The sequence below is a fragment of the Ovis aries genome, chromosome 4 (assembly GCF_016772045.2).
Source record: "Ovis aries strain OAR_USU_Benz2616 breed Rambouillet chromosome 4, ARS-UI_Ramb_v3.0, whole genome shotgun sequence".
Lineage (NCBI taxonomy): Eukaryota > Metazoa > Chordata > Mammalia > Artiodactyla > Bovidae > Ovis > Ovis aries.
In genome coordinates this window covers 32,845,504-32,871,648 of record NC_056057.1, presented here as the reverse complement: position 1 = coordinate 32,871,648, position 26,145 = coordinate 32,845,504, and the positions used below count along the sequence as shown (strand labels likewise).

Genomic DNA, 26,145 nt, shown 5'->3' with positions numbered 1-26,145 from the left:
GCAGGAGCTGTTTGTTTTTATTTATCACTGTAGTCCCAGCACTGGGCATGTTGATGGTTCTCACTTTTGTCAAATGAGTGAAATAACTGCATGTGAATTATGTTTAATTCTGTTAAAGTATATCTAAGGCACTGTCTCAGTTTTGGAGCTCCAATGATTATATGTTCGTGGTTTTGCTTTAGTAACCATCCTATGATGCTGTATGTAAAGAATTTGACCTAAAGCAACTTGATGAACTCTGTCCTTGCCCTTAGTTCTGTAAATTGCTACCAGGCGCATCTCTGGGACAGTTGCCACCATATTTCCTGAAGAAGTGTGGATGTGCTAGGGAGAAGACGGAGTGTGTCCACACCTCTCGAGTCATTCTACACAGAAGGGCAGGGGGATGGCCTTGGGCCAGCTACAGAGATGGCTGTGGATCATTTGCTTTTTAAATTTAATGAGAAAAATTATTTTGTGTGGTTCAAGGAGTTAAGCAGAGTCTTCTTCAGAAAGTACAACTATGGTGCTGTGTTTGTTCCAACAGGCTTAAGAGGTTATCCACGTTGACCACAGGCACCATGCCAGCCTTCAGGTGGTGGGCCCATTTCTGACGTAGAAGCGAAATGAACCTTGTCTAGTGGTGGTCATGCGCTCACTCCCCTGGAGGAGTGGCACCTGGCCCTGCCTTCCCACACTTGGGCGTGGGGGAGATGCAGAGTGCTGGCTGCCTTCGTGCAAAGTCGCTGGCCTTGACTTCATAATGTCAGAGGGTAGGGAAGACACCTGAACCATAGCCCAGTCAGTTTCCATCTCAGATTTGCCTCATTTTAATACAAGAGCTTCTCTTTAATCAAGAGCGTCTCTCTTGCATTGATTCCGTGTTACCTGCAGAAACTAATTATTCAGTCGTTTCCCTTCCTCATCACATAGCAGATGAAAGTTGTTCCTTTTAGAGCTGCTCATTTCCTTGTCAGAGGAAAGAGCTTCTGTGATTTAAATGAAACTGTTTGTTTTAGTTAAGCAGGAAGATGGAGGATGGAGAGGGAAGGGAAGCGATAGTTGTGTTCGATGATTCACTTGCAGCTCTGCCAACAGATTTAATTAACTCTTGCCATTGAAATTAGTCATTATCAGATCCTCTGCTTCTGGAATAGCCTCACAGGGCTGCCCCAATCTGTAAAGCAACATTCCTTACTCTCAGAGGATCAGAGTTTAGTAATCCTTAGCACAGTGAGCAGGTGGAAATAAACCAGGAGGGAGGTGAGCACATCACCTACTAGAAGAGAAGCAATACTTAGAGTGATCGGAGATTGAAACCAGTGAATGGAAAGTGGTTCCTGAGATCAGAGCTGTTATATAAGATACTCTTTTTTATTGGTTATTTCTAGACATTACTTATTTGTTTCACTTCTACATTGCCCTTATTTTTAGCTATAGGTTTTAATTCTGAGATAAATCTTGGGTTTTCAGTTAGGCATTTGGGAAAATGAAATCCAGGCCTTGATTTTATTGGCAAAATGTAGTGGTCATTCTCATAACCTCGAGTTACATAGCCTTTCCATCTAGTGTTTGAGTGGCCAGAGGAACTTAAAATAATTTTCCCTGAACACACTTTTTTTGACAGTGGATTTTCTTTCTTGTACTTTTTAAACAGAAGACTTGTCTTTGTATTTAATTCAAAGTGTACAAGTATATACATTAAAATAAAAGAGTTAATCTCCGTCTAACCCCTAAGGTGACCACTGAGTTGGGAATATGTCTTTATAAGACTTGTTCCTCGTGTCTACTAACACATGTAGCTTTAAAAGGGAGTTCATATCATGGTATGAAGTGTGCTGTTTTTTCCCGTGAGATCAAGGACCTTTTGCTTTGTTGGCACCTGTAATTTTACCACATTGATGAACAGCTCTGTGATCTGGATATGTTATTTAATTGTCTCTTCCTGATTGGTATTTCCAAGATAGTTCAGTTTTCTTTCTACTACACATAGTGCAGCGGTGAACACGCCTGCACCAGTGGTTTCACCCCATGGTGACGTTTTCCCCAGCAGACATCTGTCAGTGTTGGGAGCCAGTTTTGGTTATCACACTTGGATGGGGGCGGGGGTGCTACCGGTGTCTACAGGGCAGAGGCCAGAGATGTGCAGCACTCTGCAACACACAGACTGGCTTCCGCACCGAAGGACTAGTCTGACCTGAAATGCCAGTACTGCTGGAGGGTGAGAAACATCACTCTTAGCCCACGTGTGAGACTACGTCTGTAGGAGATATTACAAGAAGTAGAATTCTTGGGTCAAAAGATAATAAGCAGTTCAGCGGATTGTTCTGTACTCTGCACCATGCCAGAGATGTGCGTGTCCCAGATACCCATCTGCATTACATCTGTGCAGGTCTGGAAGAGAATGACACCTTGTTTTAAGGACCAGTGAGACTGAAGATCATGGCGTGTTTAGTGGCCATTTGCCTTTTTGGATATAGAACTGCCGCCCTTTCTTTGGGTTCCACTCCTATCCCTGTTTGTTGTAGACTTTGCCCTGATCGGGGAGGCAACGTGGAGAAAGAACCCGGCAAGAGGAAACCGGGGAGTGAAAGCGCCACCTGTGACGGACTGTGGCCACGCTGTGTCAGTGGAGTCAGTAGCCCCGACTTGCAGGATCCCAGCTCCAGTCCTCTTGGCTTGTGTTCCAGGCTCCCTTGTGTTTTGAGTGGAAGAAAGCCTTTTGTTTAAACCCAGACTCTTGGGTATGAGATGTTTGACCTGTGGCACTTAAAAGGAAAATTAAGTACGTGCAGCTGCTCATGCCCCGGCATGAGCAGAGAGAGGGGAATATTCTTGGAATTAACATTGGCCCTGTCCATGGTGACAGCTTATCAAGACTTGCTCTTGAGGAAAGTGAGTCACCCACTCTTTGCCCAGAAGTGCTGTGACTTTATAGGTGGTGCTGACAGTGTTGTGACATGCTTACAGCGCTTGTTTCCCTCTCCCCTTGTGCCCACCCCAAGAATTGATGTCCATCGGAAGGAGAATGCAGGTGCCGCTGAGAAGTCAATTACTATCCTCTCTACCCCTGAGGGCACCTCTGCAGCTTGTAAGTCTATTCTGGAGATTATGCATAAAGAAGCTCAAGATATAAAATTGTGAGTAAAGAGGATTAACCGGTGGGGAGGTTGATATTTATTCGGCCTTACTTTTGGGATTCTTTGACATAATTTTTGGGAATTGCCAGCAAACAAAGGGAAATGCTGTCCTGAAGAGCGATAGAGCGTTGGCACTGTTGTGTTGGTGGTTATAGAGCATAAGTCTTTTAAACACTTGTTTTCATTCATGTTTGGCTATGTTGTGAGTGGTGTTAATGGGAAAAGTCCAGCTGTAAAAAGAAGGCATTTGAGGTCATAGGAAGCTCACCTAAGGTCCAAGAAGCATCCCTAGGATTTACCCAAAGCGGGGACCCCAAACCCTCACTCCTATACTTGGAGCTTGTTGGAGCTCAGCCTGTGTCTGCCAGCCCACCCTGCAGGAGCAGGGAGAACAGAGCTGGGAAGTGCCGTCTTGTGCCGTGGGAAGCTGGCTGTTGATTTAGGTGTTTCCAGTTGAAACTCTAAATCTCTTGTGCACGGGAGCCTTGAGCAGAGGCTGGGTTCTCTGCTGCCTGTAGCATCTAGCATGGTGGTGTGCTGAGAGGGTCCAGAGTAAGACGCTGGTCCTAGCCTGGGGGCCTAACGACCAGCGTTTAATTTGGAGGGACCTTTGAAGTATATTACGTATATTTTAATTAGAAGGTGTTATGTTTTGCTTTATTATAAGATTAAAATTCCTTTTTAATATAGAGAAAAGTGAAGAAAAAGCTCACCACTTAGATGACCCCAATGACATGTTAACACAGTGCTATCTATGTCCATGACTTGGAAAGTCAGAAAGGTGCAAAGTGAAAGCCCCTTCTCTCACTCTCATACTCTTCCCTCCAAAGTGTAACCCTGTTGAGTTTCTTCTGTTTCCCTCTATAAATCATGCATTTTATCTCCGGGGGGGTATTTAAACGTTATTCTAAAATCATCCTGTTTTGTGTTGTATGTGGTATTCTGGTATTGGGGGTTTCAGAATATGAGTTTGAGTAAGGTGTTTTTAAAGAGCTAACTAGAATCCATTATTGGAAGACATTCCCTAAGATGAATAAAAGAAAACTTTTAAAAATTAACTCCTATCCAAATACTTGTCAGTGTTTTTTCATCCCCCTCTCTTCATGCATTGCTAGAATGTGGGCTAACGGTCAGCAAGCTTTACGGTGTACCTGGCAGAATGCTTCCCTACGGTAGGCAGGAAGTCAATGTTTAATGAATGAATATTGTCCTTTTACCCTAGAATAGGTATACTTACTCTGACTTGATGGCCTTTTTATTTTGTTTTATTTTTCTTTACAGCACAGAAGAGATTCCTTTGAAGATTTTAGCCCATAATAATTTTGTAGGACGTCTCATTGGTAAGGAAGGACGGAATCTTAAAAAGATTGAGCAGGACACTGACACTAAAATCACAATATCTCCGTAAGTGCTGCCTTGCTCTCTTTTGAATTAGAAAACTTTTAAAAATGCCATTTCCGAGCTATGGGTTATATATTAAGCGGATTACAACTCTTGGAGCTGGCCTGTCCCACCTGCTTATGCTTCACTTCTCACACCCATTCTCTCCTGCCTGCTGTCTGTCACCCACGGTGAAAGCGTTCTCTGTTCCCACTACAAAGGCAGGATACGCCAATACTCAACGTGCCTATTTCCTACTGAAGTCTTGCTGGGGTTTTCTGGCATCTGCTGTGAAAGCCGGAATGTAAAACCCTGCGTATTATCCATCGCTGTATAACAGATTATCCCAACATTGGCCACTAAAGACAAGGGTAAACATTTCTTGCTCACCTGGTTTCTGTGGAGCAGGCATTCAGGAGCAAGCATGACTGGGTGGTCCTGCTTTGGGGGTCTCTTGATGTTGCCGCCAAGCTGATGGCTGCTCTTAGAATGTGGCCTCAGCGCCTCGCCTCAGCTCAGCTCCTCCACAGGGCTGTGTGGGGGCGTCTTCAAGTCAGAGCAGCTCTCTTCCCTCATAGTGAACAACCTGAGACAGCAGGACAGAAGCAGCTGTGTCTTATGTAACATAGTCTCAGAAGTCACTCTCTTGACCATTTTTTCTATTGTTGTTGACACAAGTCAGCTTCAGTCAGTGTGGGAGGTCGGTCACTGGGGAGTGGGGATCTCGGAGGCTGGTCCCCATGCATACAGCCCATGAATGCTCTGAAATTATGTGGAAAAGGCCTTTCTCTTCTGAGGGTGACTTTTATTTCCTTCAGGGCACCCTAAAAAGTTGAGGGGAAAGAGACTGACGAACTAATGAAGAATAGTAGAGAAAGACTGGGGCAGTATGTTCATGGAGCAGGGAGTTTTCGTAGAAGTGGGGGTGGAAAGGGAATGGGAGAGTCCCGCTTAGTGGGAAAGAAAAAACTGCCGAACAGTAAAAAGAACAAATGATCCTACCCTGTCTTGAATTTTATGCTCAAGAAGGGGAAGGTTTTAAGAGGAGAAAAAATAAATCATAAAGGCTATTCTGGAAGCAGCTATTTTAAAAGCTGTAATAGAAAATGCTTTTCAGGGGAGAGTGGGTTGAGCCTGAGGAGGAGACATACACTTGTTTACAGGGTCTGAGATGAAACATCTTCATTGTGTAGATGTTTTTTTTTTTTAATATAAATTTATTTATTTTAATTGGAGGCTAATTACTTTACAACATTGTATGGTTTATATTTTAACAAGTATGGGAAGAAGTTAAGGAATAACATCCCATTCATCTGGCTCATGTTTAGCTTGAGACACTTTGCTAGTAGTGAAAATGAGAGCTTTAACTCTAAGAACATGAAAGGAAACTGTCCCAGTATTCCGTATCCTTTCCATCCATTTCCGGAGTCTTGATTCCACGGTAAGTACCTCCCATGGGTTTCCCTTCAAGGCTGTTGAATGGCTGAGACTTAGATGGTCTCAGTGTCATCTGAATGGATTTTGACGCTTCTACAGGAGCTGAGACAAGCAGAGAGTTTCTGAATATTGCTGTTACATCTTAGCTTTTTAGTTGTCTAAATGGTCATCGAGGGACTATTTTTAAAATTCAGTCAAAATGGATTGATCTGTATTATTTCCTCAAGCCTATGTCAATCTAAATTCTAAAATTAGCAACAAAAATAAGCTTAGACATATGACTTCTGGGTGCCACTTTGGGATATTTTCTTGCTTATCCCTTGCTTGGTGACCCAAAAAATGCAGTTGCACGGCAAGGCCAGTTACACCCCAGGCTGGCCGGTGCAGACGAGAAAGGCACTTACTAAAGGTCGTATTCATCTGCCTCTTGGGTTCCACTAAAACTGTAGGTTCCTCTGGATCATTTTCTTTACTGTTCAGTTGTGAAAAAAGCTCACCTTAAGTGGTCAAGTATAATTTGTTTAAAACATAGGCTTAATTGAACTGCGTACACAGAGATATTTATTGAGAAGGTGGGAGGGGCAGTATTTTCTATTCTCCTGCAGCTGTACAATTCTTGCATTCACAACTTTTGGGGCTTACTCATTTTTCATGATGTCTAACCACCTACTTTTACACATTGGCCAGCCTCCACAGTTGGGTTTGAATTGCCATCTGTGGTTGAACTATTATTAACTGTCTCCCTCCTATAATTTCCAGTCTTTTTCTTGCCTCTCTGTTTCAATCCACAGATTGCAGGAGCTGACACTGTACAATCCGGAGCGCACCATTACGGTGAAAGGCAACGTGGAAACATGTGCCAAAGCTGAGGAAGAGATAATGAAGAAAATCAGGGAGTCTTATGAAAACGATATTGCTTCCATGAATGTTAGTTTTCTTATGAAGGAAATGTCTTTGTTTTGATGAACAGTTCAAAGATGTTTTCAATTGCCTTACCATTGATTTCTTTAATGGCATCATTGTTAGATGTGGTTTCTGATTGACTCTGAGCACCGGGGTGAGTGCCCTGGGATAGTTGGGCAGACACAGACTTGGACCTCAGGCTTGGCCATCTTTTGTGATTTTAGCTAACTTTGCGCCTTAGCTTCCTTACCTGTGACGTAAGGCTGCTGCTGCTGCTGCTAAGTCACTTCAGTTGTGTCCGACTCTGTGCGACCCCATAGATGGCAGCCCACCAGTCTCCCCCTAATACCTCCCTAAAAAAGGCTAATCTCTTCCATACAGTGTGAATTTGAGGGAGATTATGGTATTATAGGAATGTGGCTTTAGGAGTGTGTGAACTGGTATGACTCTTAGCTCAACCATTTATTAGCTGTCGCTTTATTCTTATGGACAACTTACTTGGTCTCTCGGAGCACCAGTTTCCTCATCTGTAAAATGGGGCTCCTGCCTACATTGCATGCTTACTAGGATTATAATAGATACAGTGCATATATAAAAAGCTACTTTTATGAAGAGAAATTTAAAACCTAGTTACTTGTAAACCTTGACAATAAAATAATTTCAAATGACAAAACAAATCTGTGTGCAGGTAAGGTAATTAAAGTGCATTGCTGCCGTGCCATGATGGATGGAATGGTATGAAAAATGTAGCATTTCAAAAGTCCATCTTGAATTTTCAAGCAAATGATTGAAAAAAAAAAAAAAGTTCCTGTTGGGCCTGCCATCTGAAACGTTATACCTGAAAGAAGGGAAAGTGTAAAAATGATACTGCCGTTGGGAGAAATGCCTTAAATGCTAACCATTTTACCCCCACATGACTGCCTCCCTACCTTCACATGACCACTGCTCATCCAGATGTTTCAGGGTCACTTAGGAGTAAGTCCCAACCCACACACGCCTTGTAAAAACAAGCTTGAGGATGCTCGAGTCTGAACTCTGCAGTCTCCACCTTATTTTCTCAACCCTTGGCAAATGAAACCAAAACCAAATCCATTTCTGGCTCCTGGATCCATTCCAAAGATAGGTTTATTTGAAGGGACAGGAGGATGGAACCTGATTCCCAAAGGCTTGATTTTGTTTTGATCTATAGACTCATGACCACCAAATTTTTTTTCATGGAGTAAAGATCTCTTAATATTTGTTATCTGTTCTTTTTAATGAACATAACTTGTTTGCTTGCTTCTTCAAGTCATGCAAGATACTCAGTCTCTCTACTGTGTGCCCAGAGTGTACAGATAACATGGATGTCTGAGTACCGAGAGCTGCTCCTAAAGGCAAGGAAGGCTGTGTTCCCTGCTTGGAGAAACCTAGTGTGCCTTCAGATCAGAGAGGCGGCAGACAGCACATGGAGTTTAAAATAGCAAGAATTATGTGCAGACATAACCTGTAACCCAAAGTACAATCACATGGAACATCTGCTTTGTTTTAAAATTTAACTCACAAAATGATTTTTTTCTTTACTTGACAAGAGGTCACAATCTGGATATTATCACATATAAATGCTTACTTGTACTTGATGTTGTAATTGTAAAATGAAGGGACTTTTTTTTTTTTTTTTTTTACCATTGCAGCTTCAGGCACATCTAATTCCTGGATTAAATCTGAACGCCTTGGGTCTGTTCCCACCCACATCTGGGATGCCACCGCCCACCTCAGGGCCCCCATCAGCTATGACTCCTCCTTACCCACAGTTTGAGGTAAGACAGTGTGCCTTGCCTTTCCTTATGGTTGAAGGGGGTGACATCAAGGGACACCGTCAGACTTTGTTGCCCTCAAGTGGTGTGACATTAAATGCTAATTGGGGAAAATCTTAAGGCAAAACCTGACCCCTGTATGACCACTTGTCAGTTTGGATCTGGTACAGGCTTTCCACTTCTCGTCACTAGGACCTTCTTCTCTTTGTAGACATACATGAGTTATTTCTTTTGAAGTTCTTGGGTGGCAGGGTTTTCAGCATATGTTTTCAGATATCAAAAGAAAAATTTGAGACTCTGGGGAGGGGGAAAGAGGTTTCTTATTTTCAAATGTAAAGGAGAGGATTTTGAATAAGGTTCCTTCATCCTGAACGTCACCTGAAAGGTCAGTAAAGACTAGATACGTTTTCCATTTTGAATGTTGTACTTTATTAAGTGGTGAGCTCAGATAGTCTTGCCCACAGATCTGCTGTGTATGTGTGTTTGTGTGCAGACATTAAACAGCTTTTATTTGTTTTGTAAACAGGTGTGTCATTAGGAAATAATTGTGTTAAGAAATTGTAATTTTTGTATTTGCTTTTTAAGAGTAGCATTTTCCCTGAGGTGAGGTTAGAAATAGGAGGCCAGTGATAGTATGAAAATAAATGCAGCCTAGCAGACACCGTATACACGAATTTTTTTTGAAAGATTGCATTATCAATAATAATTGATAATTAATGCACTCAGTTGCATTATCAATAATGAAGACAACCATGTGAAATAAAATTAACGTTCTAGGAGCTTCCTTCTTGAATTCGTTTTTCTGTCTCTTTCTTCCTGTTTGACTCTCTTGTGACATAAAGTTGCAAGTGGTAACTGCCCCACCACACTGAGGGAAGTGTTCAGGGAGAAGGTGGGGGCGCTGTTCTGCTTGGAGCACTTACAGAATAAAAAGCCACTGGGGTTCTGCAAAGAACGCGGGTCATGAGACTGATCGTATTGTGTCCCTGTAAGAATGCGGCTTTGCTTTGCCTGCCCTTGAAGCCGCCAGCGGCTGGGCGTGCTTCTCAGCTTCCGCTCTGCTCTTGCAGCCTGTGTCTTTCTGCCGTTGCTGATGGCGACATTTGCATCTTCCCCTGCCGCTAACCTGCCACTTCAAACCTCTTTGGGCCTAGAAGCCATGTAACAAAGCTCCTTAATCTAAAGATAGGTATCAGAATTTTATATCACGCGTGAACAGACTTGATTCTAAGGCTTTGTGGGGCCTCCCAGGTTGAAGTAGTGGTAAAGAACCCGCCTGCCAAAGCAAAAGACTTAAAAAACAAGGGTTTCATCCCTGGGTTGGGAAGGTCCCATGCAGGAGGGCAACCCACCCCAGTATTCTTGCCTGGGAAATCCCATGGACAGAGCAGTCTGGCGTGGTGTCACACAGGGTTGGACACGACAGAAACAGCTTAGCACGCACACCCACAAAGCTTTGTACCACAGCTAAGAGTGATGTGAGGTGGCTACTGTGTTTGTAGCTTGCTGCTGAAGAGGATGGGTGGAAAGAAAGCAAGCCCTGGAGGAGGTCCTGGGCCCCACCATCTCTCTGCCGCTGTAGGTCAGACTCCTCTTTGCTCTAGGCTTCTTCACTCATCCACACAGTGAAGAAACTGAGCTAGATGAATGATCTCTAAGAACTGTTCTTTCCAACAGTTTTAATTTTTACAGAATTTGGAATTGTTTCTTACAAATTGAAGGTTTGCAGCAACCTGCATTGAACAAATCTATTAGTAACCATGCTTCCAGGAGCATTATTTTTAATCGGGCATGTACAGCTTGACATAATGCTGTTGTACACTTGTTAGGCGACAGTGTAGTAGACACTTGCATGCACTGGGAAACAAAAAAGTTTGTGCAGTTCACTTTATTCTGCTACTCCATCTAACGCAGTGGCCTGACACTGAACCTGCAGTGTCTCTGGGGTGTGCCTGTGTTTAAAAACTGGGTTAGAGAATTAAAGGTCGGTAGGTGTTTGCTCTCAGCACTTGACAGCACTCCCGCATTACTGTCCTGTAGACGTTCTCACCGAGAAGTCAGGTTACTCACAAAGATAGTCTCTTTATCCTGAGTGCCTGTAGGTTAGTAGCAAATCTCTGTGTTTACTTTATACATTGCCTGGCAAGGAGCAGGTATTGATGACTAAATGGTTCAAAGACTGACTCTTTTTATGCACTGCTTCCTCTTTTAGAATTGTTTCATTTTTCTGCTCATGTTTTCTCACTTCTGCTTTGCAACATGAAGTAGAATTTGATGTATCTCCTCTTTGGATAAATTCCTTGTCTCTGTTCTGTTCCAAAACTTTGCCCGTCCCTCCCCCTAAAATGTACTCTTCTTCCTAAACCTGCCAGGTTGGTGTTTCCAATAGAGCCAAAGAGTTGGTTCTTCCAGCAGACAAAAAGTCCCTAGTTCCTGCCTAGCAGCTGGCTCATGCAGTACTTAATTGGCAGACTTTGAGTTTATAAATGACAGGAAATGCTCCTTTCAGAGATGCTCAAACAGTAGGGAAGAGGCAGTTGCCAGCTAGTGAGCAGAGGAGCTGGAATTGGCATCACATACAACAGCACCCATAGCTGGATGGTTTGGCAGCTTGCATTGGGGTTGGCAGAAGTTAGCTCAAGAGCTGTTGTCTCCATCATTTTGATAGTGCCTTTGGAGTCTTCCCAAGCCTCTAGAACAACAGTGTAATCTTAAAATTGCTAACTTTGTGCTTATGGAAGAGACAAGAAAGGTGAGCACTTTCTTGGGTCTTATCTACTTTGAAGTGGTCTTTAAGAAGCAAAACTCTTAATTTGAAAGGGACTGTTAGATCAAATGACTTGAATGGCGTCTCAGTCCTCCTCTTTAGGATGTCTTATGGAGGGGTGTGACTCATTTGCTAGTAAACAATTTCAAAGTAAATAACTCATTGCATTTGTTGTCTCTAAGAGGTCTTGTACTTAGTATATGGAGAAACTTTCTTTGCCTTTCTTAAAAAAGACTTAAATAGTCTGTTCAGGTCATGAAGTTGAGTAAACTCAATTCCAGTTCCAGGCCAAAATCCATTAAAACGCAACAAACAAAACAACCCCCAGGAGTATGTATTTTACAAGCCAAAGGGAGATGCTGGCCTCCTTCCAGGTTCCTGGAGGCTGGTCTTGTTGGCTGGCATGCTTGTCTCCGTGCCTTTGTGATGTCTTAGATTCTGTTCCCCACAAAGTAAATACACTTAACCTTACTGTTTGCTCATTCTTCTATCTCCTCATGATAGATGATTAGGAATTACTCATTGGCAGACTTCACCAGTTAAGCAAACTTTCAGTTGAGCAGCTTTGTTCTTCTGTTATTTCAAGCTATAGCACAGAGGCTGCCAAGAACTCCAGAGGAAGTGCTGCCAATAGGCATCTGTCAGAAATCCCCTGGGAAGTGGCTTGTGGCCTGAGTATCATTCACCTCTGAGGGTTTAGGAAGGAGGGTTCGGGGTAACGCAGGTGAACACTAACCTCCATGTGACGAATGTGTAGCATGAAAAGGAGAAGCTGATGCATCTTCTCAAAACCACCTCAGTCTCAAATCCACAGGTGAAGGAGACTTGCCATAACCCATTGTTATGGCTTCTGAACTTTTAAGTAAAAACTATTTGCTTATTTGGGTGTCCTAACCTGAAAGCTGAGCGCCGAAGAATTGATGCTTTTGAACTGCAGTGTTGGAGAAGACTCTTGAGAGTCCCTTGGACTGCAAGCAGATCCAACCAGTCCATCCTAAAGGAGATCAGTCCTGGGGGTTCATTGGAAGGACTGATGCTGAGGCTGAAACTCTAGTACTTTGGCCACCTCATGCGAAGAGCTGACTCATTGGAAAAGACTCTGATGCTGGGAGGGATTGGGGGCAGGAGGAAAAGGGGACGACAGAGGATGAGATGGCTGGATGGCATCACCGACTCGATACACATGAGTTTGGGTAAACTCTAGGAGTTGGTGATGGACAGGGAGGCCTGGCGTGCTGTGATTCATGGGGTCGCAAAGAGTCAGACACGACTGAGCGACTGAACTGAGCTGAACCTGAAAGCATGGCTTACTGTTCACAGTCCCATATAAGACTGGGCTGGTTTAATGACTGTCCGGTAGACGGGAGGTTTATGTGAGGTGCCTTATACTCCTCGAGGAAATTTTGCTTGGGAACTAACTTATGGTCAGGGATGTGCTTGTTGGATATGAAACTGGACAGAGGGATCTGGGTGGCATTCAGAAAGGTCTTCATCAGGCTGCAGACATCTGATGAGTCACTTTCTCATTAAGGTGCCATTGGCAAGAGCACAAGCCACAGTCCCTGAGTCTGGGGCACCACCTCCTGGCATGCTTCCTTCACTTCCTGCCAGCCTGCCTTGTAGATTTCTGTTCTGCTTTCATCCCAGCGTGGACCGCTCTTTTCTGCATAGCAATGCTTTCTTCATGACTTTGCCCTTCCTTCTGCTTGGTCCTCTCAGTCCTTGTCCCTTCACTGCCATTCCTTTCCCAGAGCTTCACTCAACTTACTCTACGTATTCATTCATCATCTCCTACCTCACTCCCACCTCCCCAAAGTTAGTGACCTTTCAGAAGCACCTGCAGCCTCTCATCTGTCACTGTATGGAAGGATGATTGTTTTGGTTCAGCTTTTGAGAGGACAGTAGTTATGCTTATGGGTTTTTCTTGCAGCTGTGGGGGTCAGTGTGTTTCTTCTAGGCTGAGATGCTCAGGCTGTACTGTGAGGCTGGGGGGCTTTTGGTCTGATGGTCCTGGTACTTTTGGCTGCTAAGAACATTCAGAAGTTATGCTGTGGGCTCTCAGGAAAACTACTTTTTACTAAACAAATAGCTTTTCTCTTAAAGATATGATAAATCATGCTATTACTTTTTTTCTTAGTTTTAATTAATTGCTAAGAAGCATAGAGCCAAATTTGTATAATAGCATTTCTGATTGTCTTTTCTGTTGAGGTCCCTCTGTTCTTATTTCTTCACTTCCTTCTAAATCTTCTGTATTTTGTAAGCAGTATAAAGTATTCCTGGAACATGGCCCAGAAAGCAAACAATTACCTAGTCATGGCAAAATACAGTGGGGCAAATTTTGGCAAGTTACGTGATAGATTTAGTCTGATCCTTAGAAAAATCTTAAAAAAAAAAAAAGTCTTTATTACTGCCAGACCCCTGACTCCTCACCACCCCCCTTAAAAAAAATGTACTCAGAAGAGTATTACATGGATGTTCTTAGCGAGACAAAATAGATCCTATCTTTAGTTTAGAAGGGCTTCCCTTGTGGCTTGGCTGGTAAAGAATCTGCCTGTAATGTGGGAGGCTTGGGTTCGATCCCTGGGTTGGGAAGATCCCCTGGAGAAGGGAAAGGCTACCCACTCCAGTATTCTGGCCTAGAGAATTCCATGGACATCCATGGGGTCGCAAAAAAGTCAGACACGACTGAGCAACTTTCACTTTACTTTAGAAAATTAGTTAATATACAAGTTTTAATTTAAGGACCGGAATGACAAAATTAATTGATATTAACATTGAACACAGTTTATAGGCAATGTCATCATTAATTCAGTCCTATCCAGTTACTATGAAAGGTCTTAAATTGTCCCTCTGGAATAAATGAGTTGTGTGCTGTGTTCAGCTGTGTCTTACTCTTTGCGACCCCATGGACTGTAGTCCACCAGGCTCCTCTGTCCATGGGATTTTCCAGGCAAGGATACTGGAGTGGGTTGCCATTTCCTTCTCCAAGGAATCTTCGTGACCCAGGGATTGAACCCATGTCTTTTGCATCTCCTGCACCGACAGATGGGTTTTTTACCACTGTGCCACCTGGGAACCCCCTGCAATAGTTTATGGTAATTGCATAACGCCCTGGCAGGCTGTGATGTGTGGTGCTTCCCAGAAAGAGGCGTTGTTCCTATGACTCGGAAATACTGAAGGGTGAACTAATTTTATTTTTTGTTCTTCACTGATGAATAGCAGTAAAAGTTGATTTGGCCAGGTTGTACAGGACAGGCCTCTCTGACAAATCTCTACAGGCAAGAGATTAGTGGGAAGGCAGAACCTCTTCTGGTTTGTGTGTTCTAAGAAAGCTTACAGAGCCCCCAGGGAGACTTCATTAGGCTGACAGCTGTATGAAGACCTGCGGTGTGTTACAGCATCCTGGGAAACATAGGAAGTACCAAGTTGTAAAGAATATAGTGTGCACACATCTATTTATACTGTTGGCTGAAGAAACACAGTGTCCTGATCAGAGAAAAGTACAGTGGCTTTTGTCAAGAATACTTTCTAGAGTTGAATTCTAGGTTAACTTGAATAGGAACATTCAAGGGCACATGGTGCAGGGGTGATTAACAGAAAAAGGAAGAGGCTTAGAAGAGCAGAGTTCCGATTTTTCTGTGTCGGAAACAAGACATAGGGTCTAGAATCACACTACTTTAATTTTCTATGCATGGGAAAGGCACGTTTTAAACCAAAATGACTTCCCTCTGTCTTTTGCACATTTAGTGACTGTAAGATAATTAACGTGAGAGTTTAGAAATATAAACTTTAAATGTTCATGTTGCAGTCCAGCATTTTTATTACATAAAATCTTAGAAGTACTTGTACATGGGCACAAGATTTATGTTAAGAGACCTGACTGTAGTGTTAGACAAATTAGTGAGGAACTGGAAACCGTGCTTTCCTGAAGTGTTCCCAAGAAAGTCCTCAGATACAACATAGCTGTCAGGGATGGATAGAGGAATTGGGGTTTGGGGGGGCCACTTTTCTGTGATGTGCTTATTCTCATAATCCTTAAGAAAGTTTCAGTTGACAGTGTCTTACAGGTGCTTTGGATGGATGTGTGCAGACGGACCACAGACTTGTCGATTTCCTTCCCTTGGTCTAGTAGAGCGTCTTTCCTTTGTGACTCCATTAAACTTCTTTGGGGGGGGTGTGAATTTTTTAATTGAGGTATAACTGACATACATTTTCAGGTGATTCAGTATTTGTATATACTACGAAGAAAGAAACTGAAGACTTAGTATGCTCTCTGTCCCCACACAGGACTTAAAGGGAGAAAAGGAAGTGGTTATTGACACTAGCAATCTTGGTGTGCGAAGAGTGGTTATGTCATTTGGTGGACCAACATTAAGTGCCACAAGATTTGTTGTAAATCTGTAACTCAACATTTCTAAGCTTTACGGAAATTGTACACAGAGAAGTGGTATTATTTTAAATACTAATGCTTTCAGGATGAGTATGAGAACTTCCCAACCTGTTAGGTAGAGTCATATCAACTTACTGTGGTGATTCTTCCTAAAACTATGCCAGTATTCCTAACAGTACAAGAAGGCCCCCCTCCCTGTGCCCACACCACAGCCTGACCTGTGTCCACTGAGCATGGATGTCCTGTCTTTCCAGCAGCAGTCCGAAACAGAGACCGTCCACCTCTTCATCCCAGCACTGTCTGTAGGCGCCATCATCGGCAAGCAAGGGCAGCACATCAAACAGCTGTCGCGCTTCGCAGGAGCGTCTATTAAGGTACAGTCCTGCCAGCTGCGGCTCTGCTGCTGCTTTAAGGGCAGCGCGTGACAGAGACGTGAGTCTTTCTGTCACTCTGAACTGAATGTAGCCATCTATACTGGGGTTCCATAGGGTGTCATAGGAAACTCTGTGTAACACCACCAGCTTAAACAAGGTAAGCTAAATTCTCTCTCCAGAAAAAGCAGTCTGGAGGTAAAGAGCCCAGCACTGGAGTGGGGTTCTGCTCTGCCATGTCCTTGGACATAATATTCCTTCTAGCTCATCCCCGGGGGTGGCCTTAGTCCCTTACTCCCTCCCAGATGACCCTACTGCATGTCCTAACAATCAAAGCTGTAATCCTTTTGTTTTAAGGAATACACAAACTGACATAAGTCATAGCTTTCATCAGGAAAACATCAGTGTACTAGAAGTTTTGTTTTGGTTATGTCTCATAAATACTCGAATATAGTACCAAAAAACCCACATTGCACTCAAGTGTTTATAACATCTTTATTTATAACTGGGAAATGGGGACGAAGTCAACTAGGAAATGCATGAACTGTGGCTTATCTATATAACAAAGATTCAGTTCAGTTCAGTCGCTCAGTCGTGTCCAACTCTTTGCGACCCCATGAACCGCAGCACACCAGGCCTCCCTGTCCATCACCAATTCCCGGAGTTCACGGAAACCCATGTCCATAATAAAGATTACTTAGCACTAAAAAGGAGGGAGCTGTTGATAAAGACCACACATATTATGCTAAGAGAAAGAAGACTCAAAAGGCTAGATACTGTATGACCCCACTTACGAAAGTTCTGGAAAAACAGAACTATGGAAATGGAGGAGAAAAATCAGCGGTTGCCAGGAACTGGAGGAAGGGTTGGAGACAAAGAGGCAGCAGAAGGGAATGCTGAGAGCGCTGGACTGCTGACTGTGGTGGCGCTTAGAGCTGCGCGCTTGTCACCCGTTGAGGTTTAGTGTGCATAAACTGCACAGTAAAGCAAAGGACATAGGACAGCCCTCATAGGCTCTCTTGTAGCAAAAGATTAACAAAATACGTGAACAGAAAATGCAGCCAAAATAAACAGGTAAAGGAAAAGACGGTGAAAAGACCAAGTGGTGAGCTAACTTTACTATCCTGTTAGTTTCCTGATTAATGAATTAAATTAAAACATGCTCATGCACAAAAAAGAACCGACCAGATACTTTTTGGAAAAATTCCAACGTTTTATGAACAAGAATTGGGTATTTAGACACCGGGCTCCGTTTCTTTCTCGGAATTTCGATGATGAGGGTATCATGTTTTTCTTTCCAAGAAGTCTGAAACATGCATAATGTGAAACGTGCCCTAGCACTCTTAACACTTGGCTAGATTTCCATAATGTAGATTCCCACGTAGGTACTTTAATATGTACCTGTATGTCTGGTATCACCCAACCATAGTTCTTTGTTAACTTAATGGACAGTAAGACTGTTCCAGATTTCTCCGGCACAGTGGTGGATTACGTTCTTTCGGTCATATTGTCATATACCACCTTACTCTTCACTTGCGTCTACACAAACGGATCTGGTGCATCTTGGGGCACATGCTTTCTTCTCAGCTTCTCAGACATTAGAGCGATTTGTACTCCTAACCTCAGTATTAAACTCAGTATTAAAATTCAGTTATACCTCAGTTAACATTAAAAGCCAACATTCAGTAAACTAAGATCATGGCATCTGGTCCTATCACTTCATGGCAAATAGAAGGGGAAACAATGGAAACAGTGACAGACTTTATTTTGGGAGGCTCTAAAATCACTGCAGATGGTGACTGCAGCCATGAAATTAAAAGATGCTTGCTCCTTGGAAGAAAAACTATGACCAACCTAGACAGGATATTGAAAAGCAGAGACATTACTTTGCCAGCAAAGGTCCGTATAGTCAAGGCTATGGTTTTTCCAGTAGTTGTGTATGGATGTGAGTGTTGGACTATAAAGAAAGCTGAGCACCGAAGAATTGATGCTTTTAAGCTGTAGTGTTGGAGAAAACTCTTCAGAATCCCTTGGACTGCAAGGAGATCCAACCAGTCCATTCTAAAGGAAATCAGTCCTGAATATTCATTGGCAGGACTTATGCTTGAAGCTGAAGCTCTGATACTTTGGCCACCTGATGTGAAGAACTCACTCATTGGTAAAGACTCTGATGCTGAGAGGGACTGGGGGCAGGAGGAGAAGGGGACGACAGAGGATGAGATGGCTGGATGGCAGCACCAGCTCAATGGGCATGAGTTTGAGTGAACTCCAGGACTTGGTGATGGACAGGGAGGCCTGGCGTGCTGCAGTCACAAAGAGTTAGACATGATGAGCAACTGAACTGAACCTCAGGATATGAGTGCTCTCATCTCCAGTCCTCTACCACCAGTACTGACAAAGACAAACGTTCTTTTTAAAAAAGAAAGCCAGGGACATCCCTGGTGGTCCAGTGGTTACGATTCCGTGCTGTCACTGCAGGGGGCTGCAGGTTAGATCACTGCTCAGGGAGCTGAGATCCTGCAGGCTGGATGGCCCAGTGAGGGTTATGGGGGAGGGAAATCAGAATGATACCTTCTTTCTAGGGGTTTTCTGTGAATAATTCTGAGTGTGGCCTAAAATAATTCTCGGCTTTTTTTACAGATTCAAAATTAGTGCCCAGCGTAAAGTAGGAATAGTATTTTGGGCCTAAGTAACAGAAACGTTAGCTTTATTTTCAGAGAGTGAGAAAGCATGCCTCTGTTAAAAGAAGAAACCTGGTCTTGATTTGTAGCTGTGTAGGACAGGGTGTACTAGACTGTCAGTCATTGATAGTGATCATACTGAGTGCTAAGTGCGGGCGGTAGCTTTTGTAGTTTTTGCTTCCCACTCCCATTATTTACTATAAGGGGTTGCTTCTTGCACAGCACATGTCAAGCAAAAATTTTTTCTTCAAACAATTCCTACCAGCCAACTGTCTAAACCCTTTCTTACTGAGGGAACGCTGGCTTTTTCTCCCTTCAACAGTCTCTGCAGCATATCCCTGGCCTGGCCTTTTGTGTGATTTCATACACTCTGCCAAAATAGTCTGAGTTCACTCTTCTGTCAGATTAACGTTTACGTGTTACTCCAATGAGTGTACTGTGGGGGGACGTACATACCATATATCTATACTATGTATACATACCTCGTTATAGATTTGTGACCCCAGCAGTTTCTTGCACTTGTGGGAAGCCCAGGGTGTGATGCTGCGTGTGGGACCAAGGGCTGGTGCAGTGAGGAGCAGCATGACGGTGGAGCCAGACGCGCTCCCTTCAGTTCCTCTCGCCTGTGTGACCACAGGCCAGGTGACGACTTCTCTAGCCTTTGGTCTCCGTGTTGGTGAAGTGGGCCAGGTGGAGTGTAAGCATACAGGAGGAGGCAGGAGCCGTAACTAGTGGACCCGTCTCTCTGTAACTTTCTTCCGGAAGGCTTATTTTCTGCATTTCAGGAAGTCATGTGCAGTTTGCATAACGTTTTTTAATCAGTGGAACTGGAAAGTGTTGTGACCTGCGTCTGGTCTGTTACAGATTGCTCCAGCTGAAGCACCAGATGCTAAAGTGAGGATGGTGATTATCACTGGGCCGCCAGAGGCTCAGTTCAAGGTACGTGCCCTGGAGTGTGTGCACAGATGACAGATGAATGCCTTTTTTTCAGAAACTCCATAACCTGGCTTTTCCCTTAAATAAATCCAGTACTCAGTAGAAAGAATCTCTCAGTGAAAATTGCTGAGACTCGGAACAGAGTAGAAACGTTCCCCACATTATATTTTAAAAATAAACCAAAACCTGTGTGAGAGTTGTGTAATGGTCGCTGGGTTTGCCTGTCTCCCAAGGGAGAATTTGCTCAGTGCCTTGTTAGCAGAGGTGAAGGTGAGGTGATAAGAACAGTCTGTATGCTTTGTTACACTCAAAATTTTCCTCCTACCCCTAAGAAGCTTCAACCTTGACTTCAAATGTTCCTTTTTCCTCTTACCCTTGAGTTAACTTCAGTTAATGCCCTGGTCCACAGTTTCTCGATGAGTCACTCTAATCTTCAGAATTTTAGAGGTAGAAAGGACAGGGACTCTTGAGGCATCTGTCCTGGTATGCACCACCGGTCATTTTGGGGGGCTTGGGGCCAGAATGCCTCCCACTTTGTCCTGAGAGGGGTACAGTAGGGGATGAAGACCAGCCTTTGCAGCCAGGCTGCTGGTTCAGGTACCAGCTCTGCCATTTACTAGTAATACTACCTTGGGCAAGTTACTTAACCTTTTCCTAGCTAGCTCCTCATAAATAAAATTGGTGTTAAAAACATCCACAAAGTTTAAACAAGGTTACATGGTTTAATAAATCAAGTGGTTAAAATAGTGCTGGACACATAGGAAACAGCAGAAATGCACTGGTGGCGTTAAGCAGACCTGGGATGAATCAGACCAAGACCATGCCAGAGCCTCAAATTCACACATACGTACATACCTTTGAGTATATGATTTCTTCCACAAAACTCAGCAGAGTGTCTGGGTTGTCACAGGTAAAAGCAGCTACTCAATTCAGTGTAATTTACCAGAAACCCCTGTCCTGTTTCTACTACTTAGCAGCTGTGTTAACAGGACAACGCTCTAAGCCTCAGTTCTCCTAGCTCTAAAACGTAGCTAAGTTATAAACCATCACTTTTCTTTGACCTCTTTTTCCATGGGCCATTTTTCACTAAAAATCTGAAATTTTTTTCATTTCATTTACAGGGTACAGGAAACAAAAGGAGGTGCTTTGAGATGTAGGTACAGTTGGCTAGGCTCAGACTCAGGTCAAGAAATTTACTTCTTCATACCAGCCTTGTGGTCCTAGCAGTTCAGATCAAAACTCAGAAATGCTGAAAACTACATCCTCCCCCAGATATTTATAGGACCAGTTACTTTTAGCCTAAATATTAAAAGATACATACAAACATCAGTTATGTTCTTACTGTTTTATAAATGGATCTTGTAATTTTTATAATGCATGTATGCTGGGAAATTTAGAAGTTGTTTCTCTATACCCTCCATTGCCCATGTTGTGCACTAGTCTTAAACAGGACATGTAAGAAAAGCTCTAATGCTTCAGTATCAGTTATGTGATCAGTGATAACTACAAATTATTTTAAAGATCTAAGTATTAGAAACAGATCTAAATATTAGAAAATAAGCTCTTAAAATCATAAGAAACAATGTTTTGGAGAACAATATATATCCTTTGTGTCCTTCGACTGTGTGAATAATTATACCTGTGGCCTGAGACCTTGGGGATGACTGAAATATAGGGTACTAAGATGAATTTTTTAAATGTCTGCAACCCCCTAAAATGAGCATACCCCTGCACCGATGGAAACATGCTTTGTATCTGTGTCTTGGTCCTCTACTGTGGCAGCCTGTTGGATGGAACCATCTCTGGCTTCTTTTTCCTCTGGTGTATACCAGAGCAAATTTGTCCTTACACATAATAGGAGATTTGCTGTGTATAATTTTTGGTTGTATGCAGCAATTGACAGGGTGTTTGAGTATATATCAGTTGTATATGCTAACTTGATTTTGTAGCTTCAGTCAAAGTAGAAGCCATCTGGCTAAGATGAAGAAATGTTTGACAGAAAATATCCTTGCTGGCCCATTCAGATATGAGCTTGGCTTCTTGTGAGCCTTATGTGGGTGGCTCTGTAGTTCATTCAGTCTCTGTTACTCCTGAAAAATGCAGTTACTATCCTACTGCCAGCAGGAGAGTTTTACCTTTCAAGACTGCAGAGCAAACAGCCATTCAACTGCCGCACCTGTGATGCAGTCGCCACTGCTGTCGCCCTTTTCCAGGGCTTCCTGCCGTCTCTGGGGCAGCAGTCCGCCATCAGATGCAGATAAATCACTGCAAAGGGCTGCTCCAATGGATCCAGGCCGTTAGTTTTACCCACTGTAAAATTAATGAACCTTTTGGCCTTTCCTACATGAATGACACTGATAGGCTATGTTCTCATCTGTAGGCTCAGGGAAGAATTTATGGAAAAATTAAAGAAGAAAATTTTGTTAGTCCTAAAGAAGAGGTGAAACTTGAAGCTCACATCAGAGTGCCATCCTTTGCTGCTGGCAGAGTTATTGGAAAAGGAGGCAAAACGGCAAGTACTTCAGCAAAACCTGTGCAGTGGTATGACAGGGAAAGCATCGAAAGGTACTTAGGAGTTCCACGTCCCTGAATTTGGGCTAACTTATAAAAGCAGGACACCTGGGCCAAGGTTTGGAGAAGACTGCCCTTTGTTCCTCCTGAGGGTTGGGTGTCAGCTGCTGGTGAAAGCAGCGCCTCTCTTTCAGACCACTTTGTGGGAGAGGACTGTCTCCTGAGGGGCCTTTTGCATTTTTCTGTTGATGAACATCAGCTTTTTATTTCTATTGTGCAAAAATACTTAATGACTTGAAAAGACAACTTTAGAAAGTTTTATCTACCTTTATAACTTACACCTCTATAACTGAAAACTGGTTTCCAGTTTCTCTTTAACATATATAACTTCAAAATTGTAAACAGCTTTGAAAATGACTTGGAAGTGATTGCAAGTATGTTTTGGAATCCAATTTTTAGGGTTTGAATTTGGCTTTGTTATTGACTTTTATGTAACTGTAGGTAAGTCAGTTTCATTGGGGCTTAGTTTTAATTATCTTGAAATGGGACAATACTAATAACCAAATAGAATTATTAGTATATTAGATGAGATTTACAAAGACATAGCTCAGTATTTTGGTACAAGTGTTCAGGAAATGATAATTTTTTTCAAAAATAAAAAAACCCCAACAGTTCCACTTAACATGATTTCTGCTTATCTCCTTCAGGTGAATGAGCTCCAGAATTTGTCAAGTGCAGAAGTTGTTGTTCCCCGTGACCAGACTCCTGATGAGAATGACCAAGTGGTCGTCAAAATAACTGGTCACTTCTATGCTTGCCAGGCAAGTGGGCTCCAGTGTGTCAGGGCAGCTCTGCAGCTGCCTTCGCAAATGGAAGCCATTCTCCCATGGGTGTCTCCATGCCATATAAATATTCAAGGCTGTGTTTGATGCTTAATACATTAAATCCCCCTTTCAGCAGGTGATTTTAGGGATTCTGCTAGCAAACTAATTAGTATGTATCTTTAATCTTCAAATTTTAATTTGAAGTTAATTTTTAAAATGGAAGAGGTAAAATAACTTCCTGCAATATTTGATCAGGTAGAAGTTTCAAGGCCCTCTCCTTTTGCAGGTTGCCCAGAGAAAAATTCAGGAAATTCTGACTCAGGTAAAGCAGCATCAACAGCAGAAAGCTCTGCAAAGTGGACCATCTCAGTCAAGGCGGAAGTGAAGGCTCAGGAAATAGCCCACCACAGAGGCAGACGCCAAACCAAAGACAGACTGCTTAACCGACAGCCGGGCGCTGACCCCTTACCCAGCATCACATGCACAAGTTTTTACCTAGCCAGTTGTTTCTGAGGACCAGGCAACTTTCGAACTCCTGTCTCTGTGAGAATGTATACTTTATGCTCTCTGAAATGTATGACACCCAGCTTTAAAAAAAAAAAAAGAAAAAAGAAAAAAATGAGGGGGGAGGGAGGGAAAGAGACGAACTCTGCACTTCCCTTTTGTTGCATTTCTCAGTATAACAAATATCTAATTTTTTAAAATATTCATTTCTCCATGATGCCAGAAATTGGTTTAAATGGTGCATTCATGAAACTCAAATAAAACTAGATTGCTCCTAAGTCCAATTGTTAAAATTGGATCAGAACAGAGTTATTACAAGTACTTAAATGTTAACCTATTAGCATAGAAAAACTGTTCTCAGTTTAACACTAACATAAATAACCTAAGGGAAGTGCTGAATGGTGTTGGCAGGGGTATTAAACGTGCATTTTTACTCAACTACCTCAGGTACTCAGTAATGCAATGAAAGCAAAATTGTTTTGTTTTTTTTTTCTGAAAATTTTATATACTTTATAAAGATAAGTCCAACTGTTTTTTAAAAAATAAATTTAATTAGCTAACAGGCAAATAACTGAAAAATTTTACTTCTGGCTGGCGACAGTAAAGCTGGAAAAATTTCACGTTTTTTGAGGCTTCTGACAGTTATTAGTTGGAAAATCCAATAAATGTTCAGTGATACGGAGCAGTGCCTATATTTGGAGAGCAGCGAATACCTTTTGTTTGTGGTAGGGAAGTTTTTGATGGTACTAACAGAGCAAAGTGGTTGCAGGAGGTTTTGGAACGACTAGTTTTAAATGGCTTCAGGAGACTTGTTTTTCTGTTTGGCTATGTGATTGAATGCATAAATGCTTTGTGCTTTTGACTATCACTACCTAAAGTAAGTGTATCTATGGAGACATGCAGCCCCCATGAACTTAATCAGTTGACTGGCAGGAAGAAAGCTTTAGCTTGCCTTACAGGATGCTTAGTTTGCCAATACACTTCGGACCAGTTGGTCTATGCTTGGAGCAGACCCCAAAAGAGTTGCTTTGTGAAGATCAGTGGGGCAGTCAGATGGTGTGACAGTGTTTAAAGGCAATAAAAAGGCTACATCTCCATGTGCCAGGCACTGTCATGAGCCTCAAAGTAAGCTGTTTTGAAGATTTTAAGCAATGATAAATCAAGATAAAGGAAAGGCCACCTACAATATTATATACAGTGCAGGAGGATTTCTGTATTCTCTGCAACCAGTTATCTGAAAATAAGTCAAAAGATAGAAAAAGAAGAACTTTGGAAATATAATTTCAATGACTGTGATAATACATTTGACCTTTGCTACTGAACGCATTCACCCATTCCTTAACTTGATGGCAAAGCCTGGTATGTACAATTACATGGGTGTGAGTGGTCTCCGAGGCCACGCTGCTCTCAGAATTGTGTTGCTTTTGTTCATTAAATAATCACAGTCATCATATAATACTGATCTGAAGGGCAGATATAACCCTTAAAGTATCATTTTGCTTCATTTGTATTTCAAGATGAATTTCTACACGGACTAGGTAAGTTTTTCTGAAGATCACTGTATCAATTAAACATTTTGAAAATGACTTGAAATGTTTTTCTAAATGTTTTCAGAAAACCAGTTTATTTTGTAGTTTTAGCCAAAAAGTGCCCTTTTTGTCACGGAATTCATCAAGCGTTTGTTTTTTCTATACAATGAATTGCTTAAAAGAAGTAATGGACTGGCTTTCTGGTTGGATTTTGGGTAAAATGGGCTTAAGGCCAGAGCTCTTCCTCAGTATTTGATTTTTCAAGCTTTTTTTAAAAATACAGATAGGTGCTACATTTATATCTGCCTGTTTAAATTCTGTCATATTTCTCTTCTAGCCTTCTAGTGTGGCAAATCATGTTTTCCTTTCAATGAAGCATTGGTAATGGAGTATCTGGTAATACTAGGAGGGAATTCTGTAATTGAGTTGTACTCGCCACATATGGATCATTCCTCATCTGTAATGTGCCCCCAATGCAGCTCCATTATCCAGATACTTTGATGCAGAATAAAGTACTTCATTATTAGGTGCAGCCTGGTGTGTAGTACGTTTTATTTTTGGCATTTCAGATTACTGTGAATGTCCTGAATTTCATCAAAATGTAAACTTCGTATTACTAAAAATCCATGTCAATCTCGAGGTAGGCACCAGTATCTACTACTGGCCTTACTGTGAACCTTGATGATAATACTGTTACATGTGAACTGAGAGTGGAAAGGTAAGTTACAGGACCTGTGGGGTGGTTTTGTTTTCTGCTTTGGCTATACTATTCTATAGAATAAGATTTAAACTTAAGATTACACTCTGAACTAGTTCAAGTTAAACACAGGAGCCAATGCAACTTCTAGGCAATCTGCTGGAGTCTCAGGAATAAAGACAATATATTTAATTGGAATTGTAGGTAAGTGAGCTAATTTTCATGCCATGAATCATTATATTCAAATTAGCTCACTTACCTACAATTCCATGTGTCAGGATTAGAACCCAAAGAGAATACCTG

At 42.4% G+C, this 26,145-nt stretch overlaps 1 protein-coding gene across 7 annotated transcripts in view; it reads left to right on the top strand.

Annotated features, from left to right (window-relative positions):
* IGF2BP3 (insulin like growth factor 2 mRNA binding protein 3) overlaps nucleotides 1-25,677 on the top strand; it is a 151,635-nt gene extending 125,958 nt beyond the window's left edge. For 3 of the 7 annotated variants that reach the window (XM_060414968.1, XM_060414972.1, XM_060414971.1), the window contains 8 exons: nucleotides 2,985-3,119; nucleotides 4,401-4,523; nucleotides 6,728-6,863; nucleotides 8,510-8,635; nucleotides 16,047-16,163; nucleotides 19,706-19,780; nucleotides 22,158-22,289; nucleotides 22,996-25,677. In XM_060414968.1, coding sequence (XP_060270951.1) covers nucleotides 2,985-3,119; nucleotides 4,401-4,523; nucleotides 6,728-6,863; nucleotides 8,510-8,635; nucleotides 16,047-16,163; nucleotides 19,706-19,780; nucleotides 22,158-22,289; nucleotides 22,996-23,217 — 1,066 coding nt within the window. In that variant the 3' untranslated portion in view covers nucleotides 23,218-25,677. Of the gene's footprint in view, nucleotides 1-2,984; nucleotides 3,120-4,400; nucleotides 4,524-6,727; nucleotides 6,864-8,509; nucleotides 8,636-16,043; nucleotides 16,164-19,705; nucleotides 19,781-22,157; nucleotides 22,343-22,995 lie in introns of all 7 variants that reach the window. The other 4 variants (XM_012176514.5, XM_004007792.6, XM_060414970.1 and 1 more) reach the window with 4 other exon arrangements.
* Nucleotides 25,678-26,145: the final 468 nt, after the last annotated feature.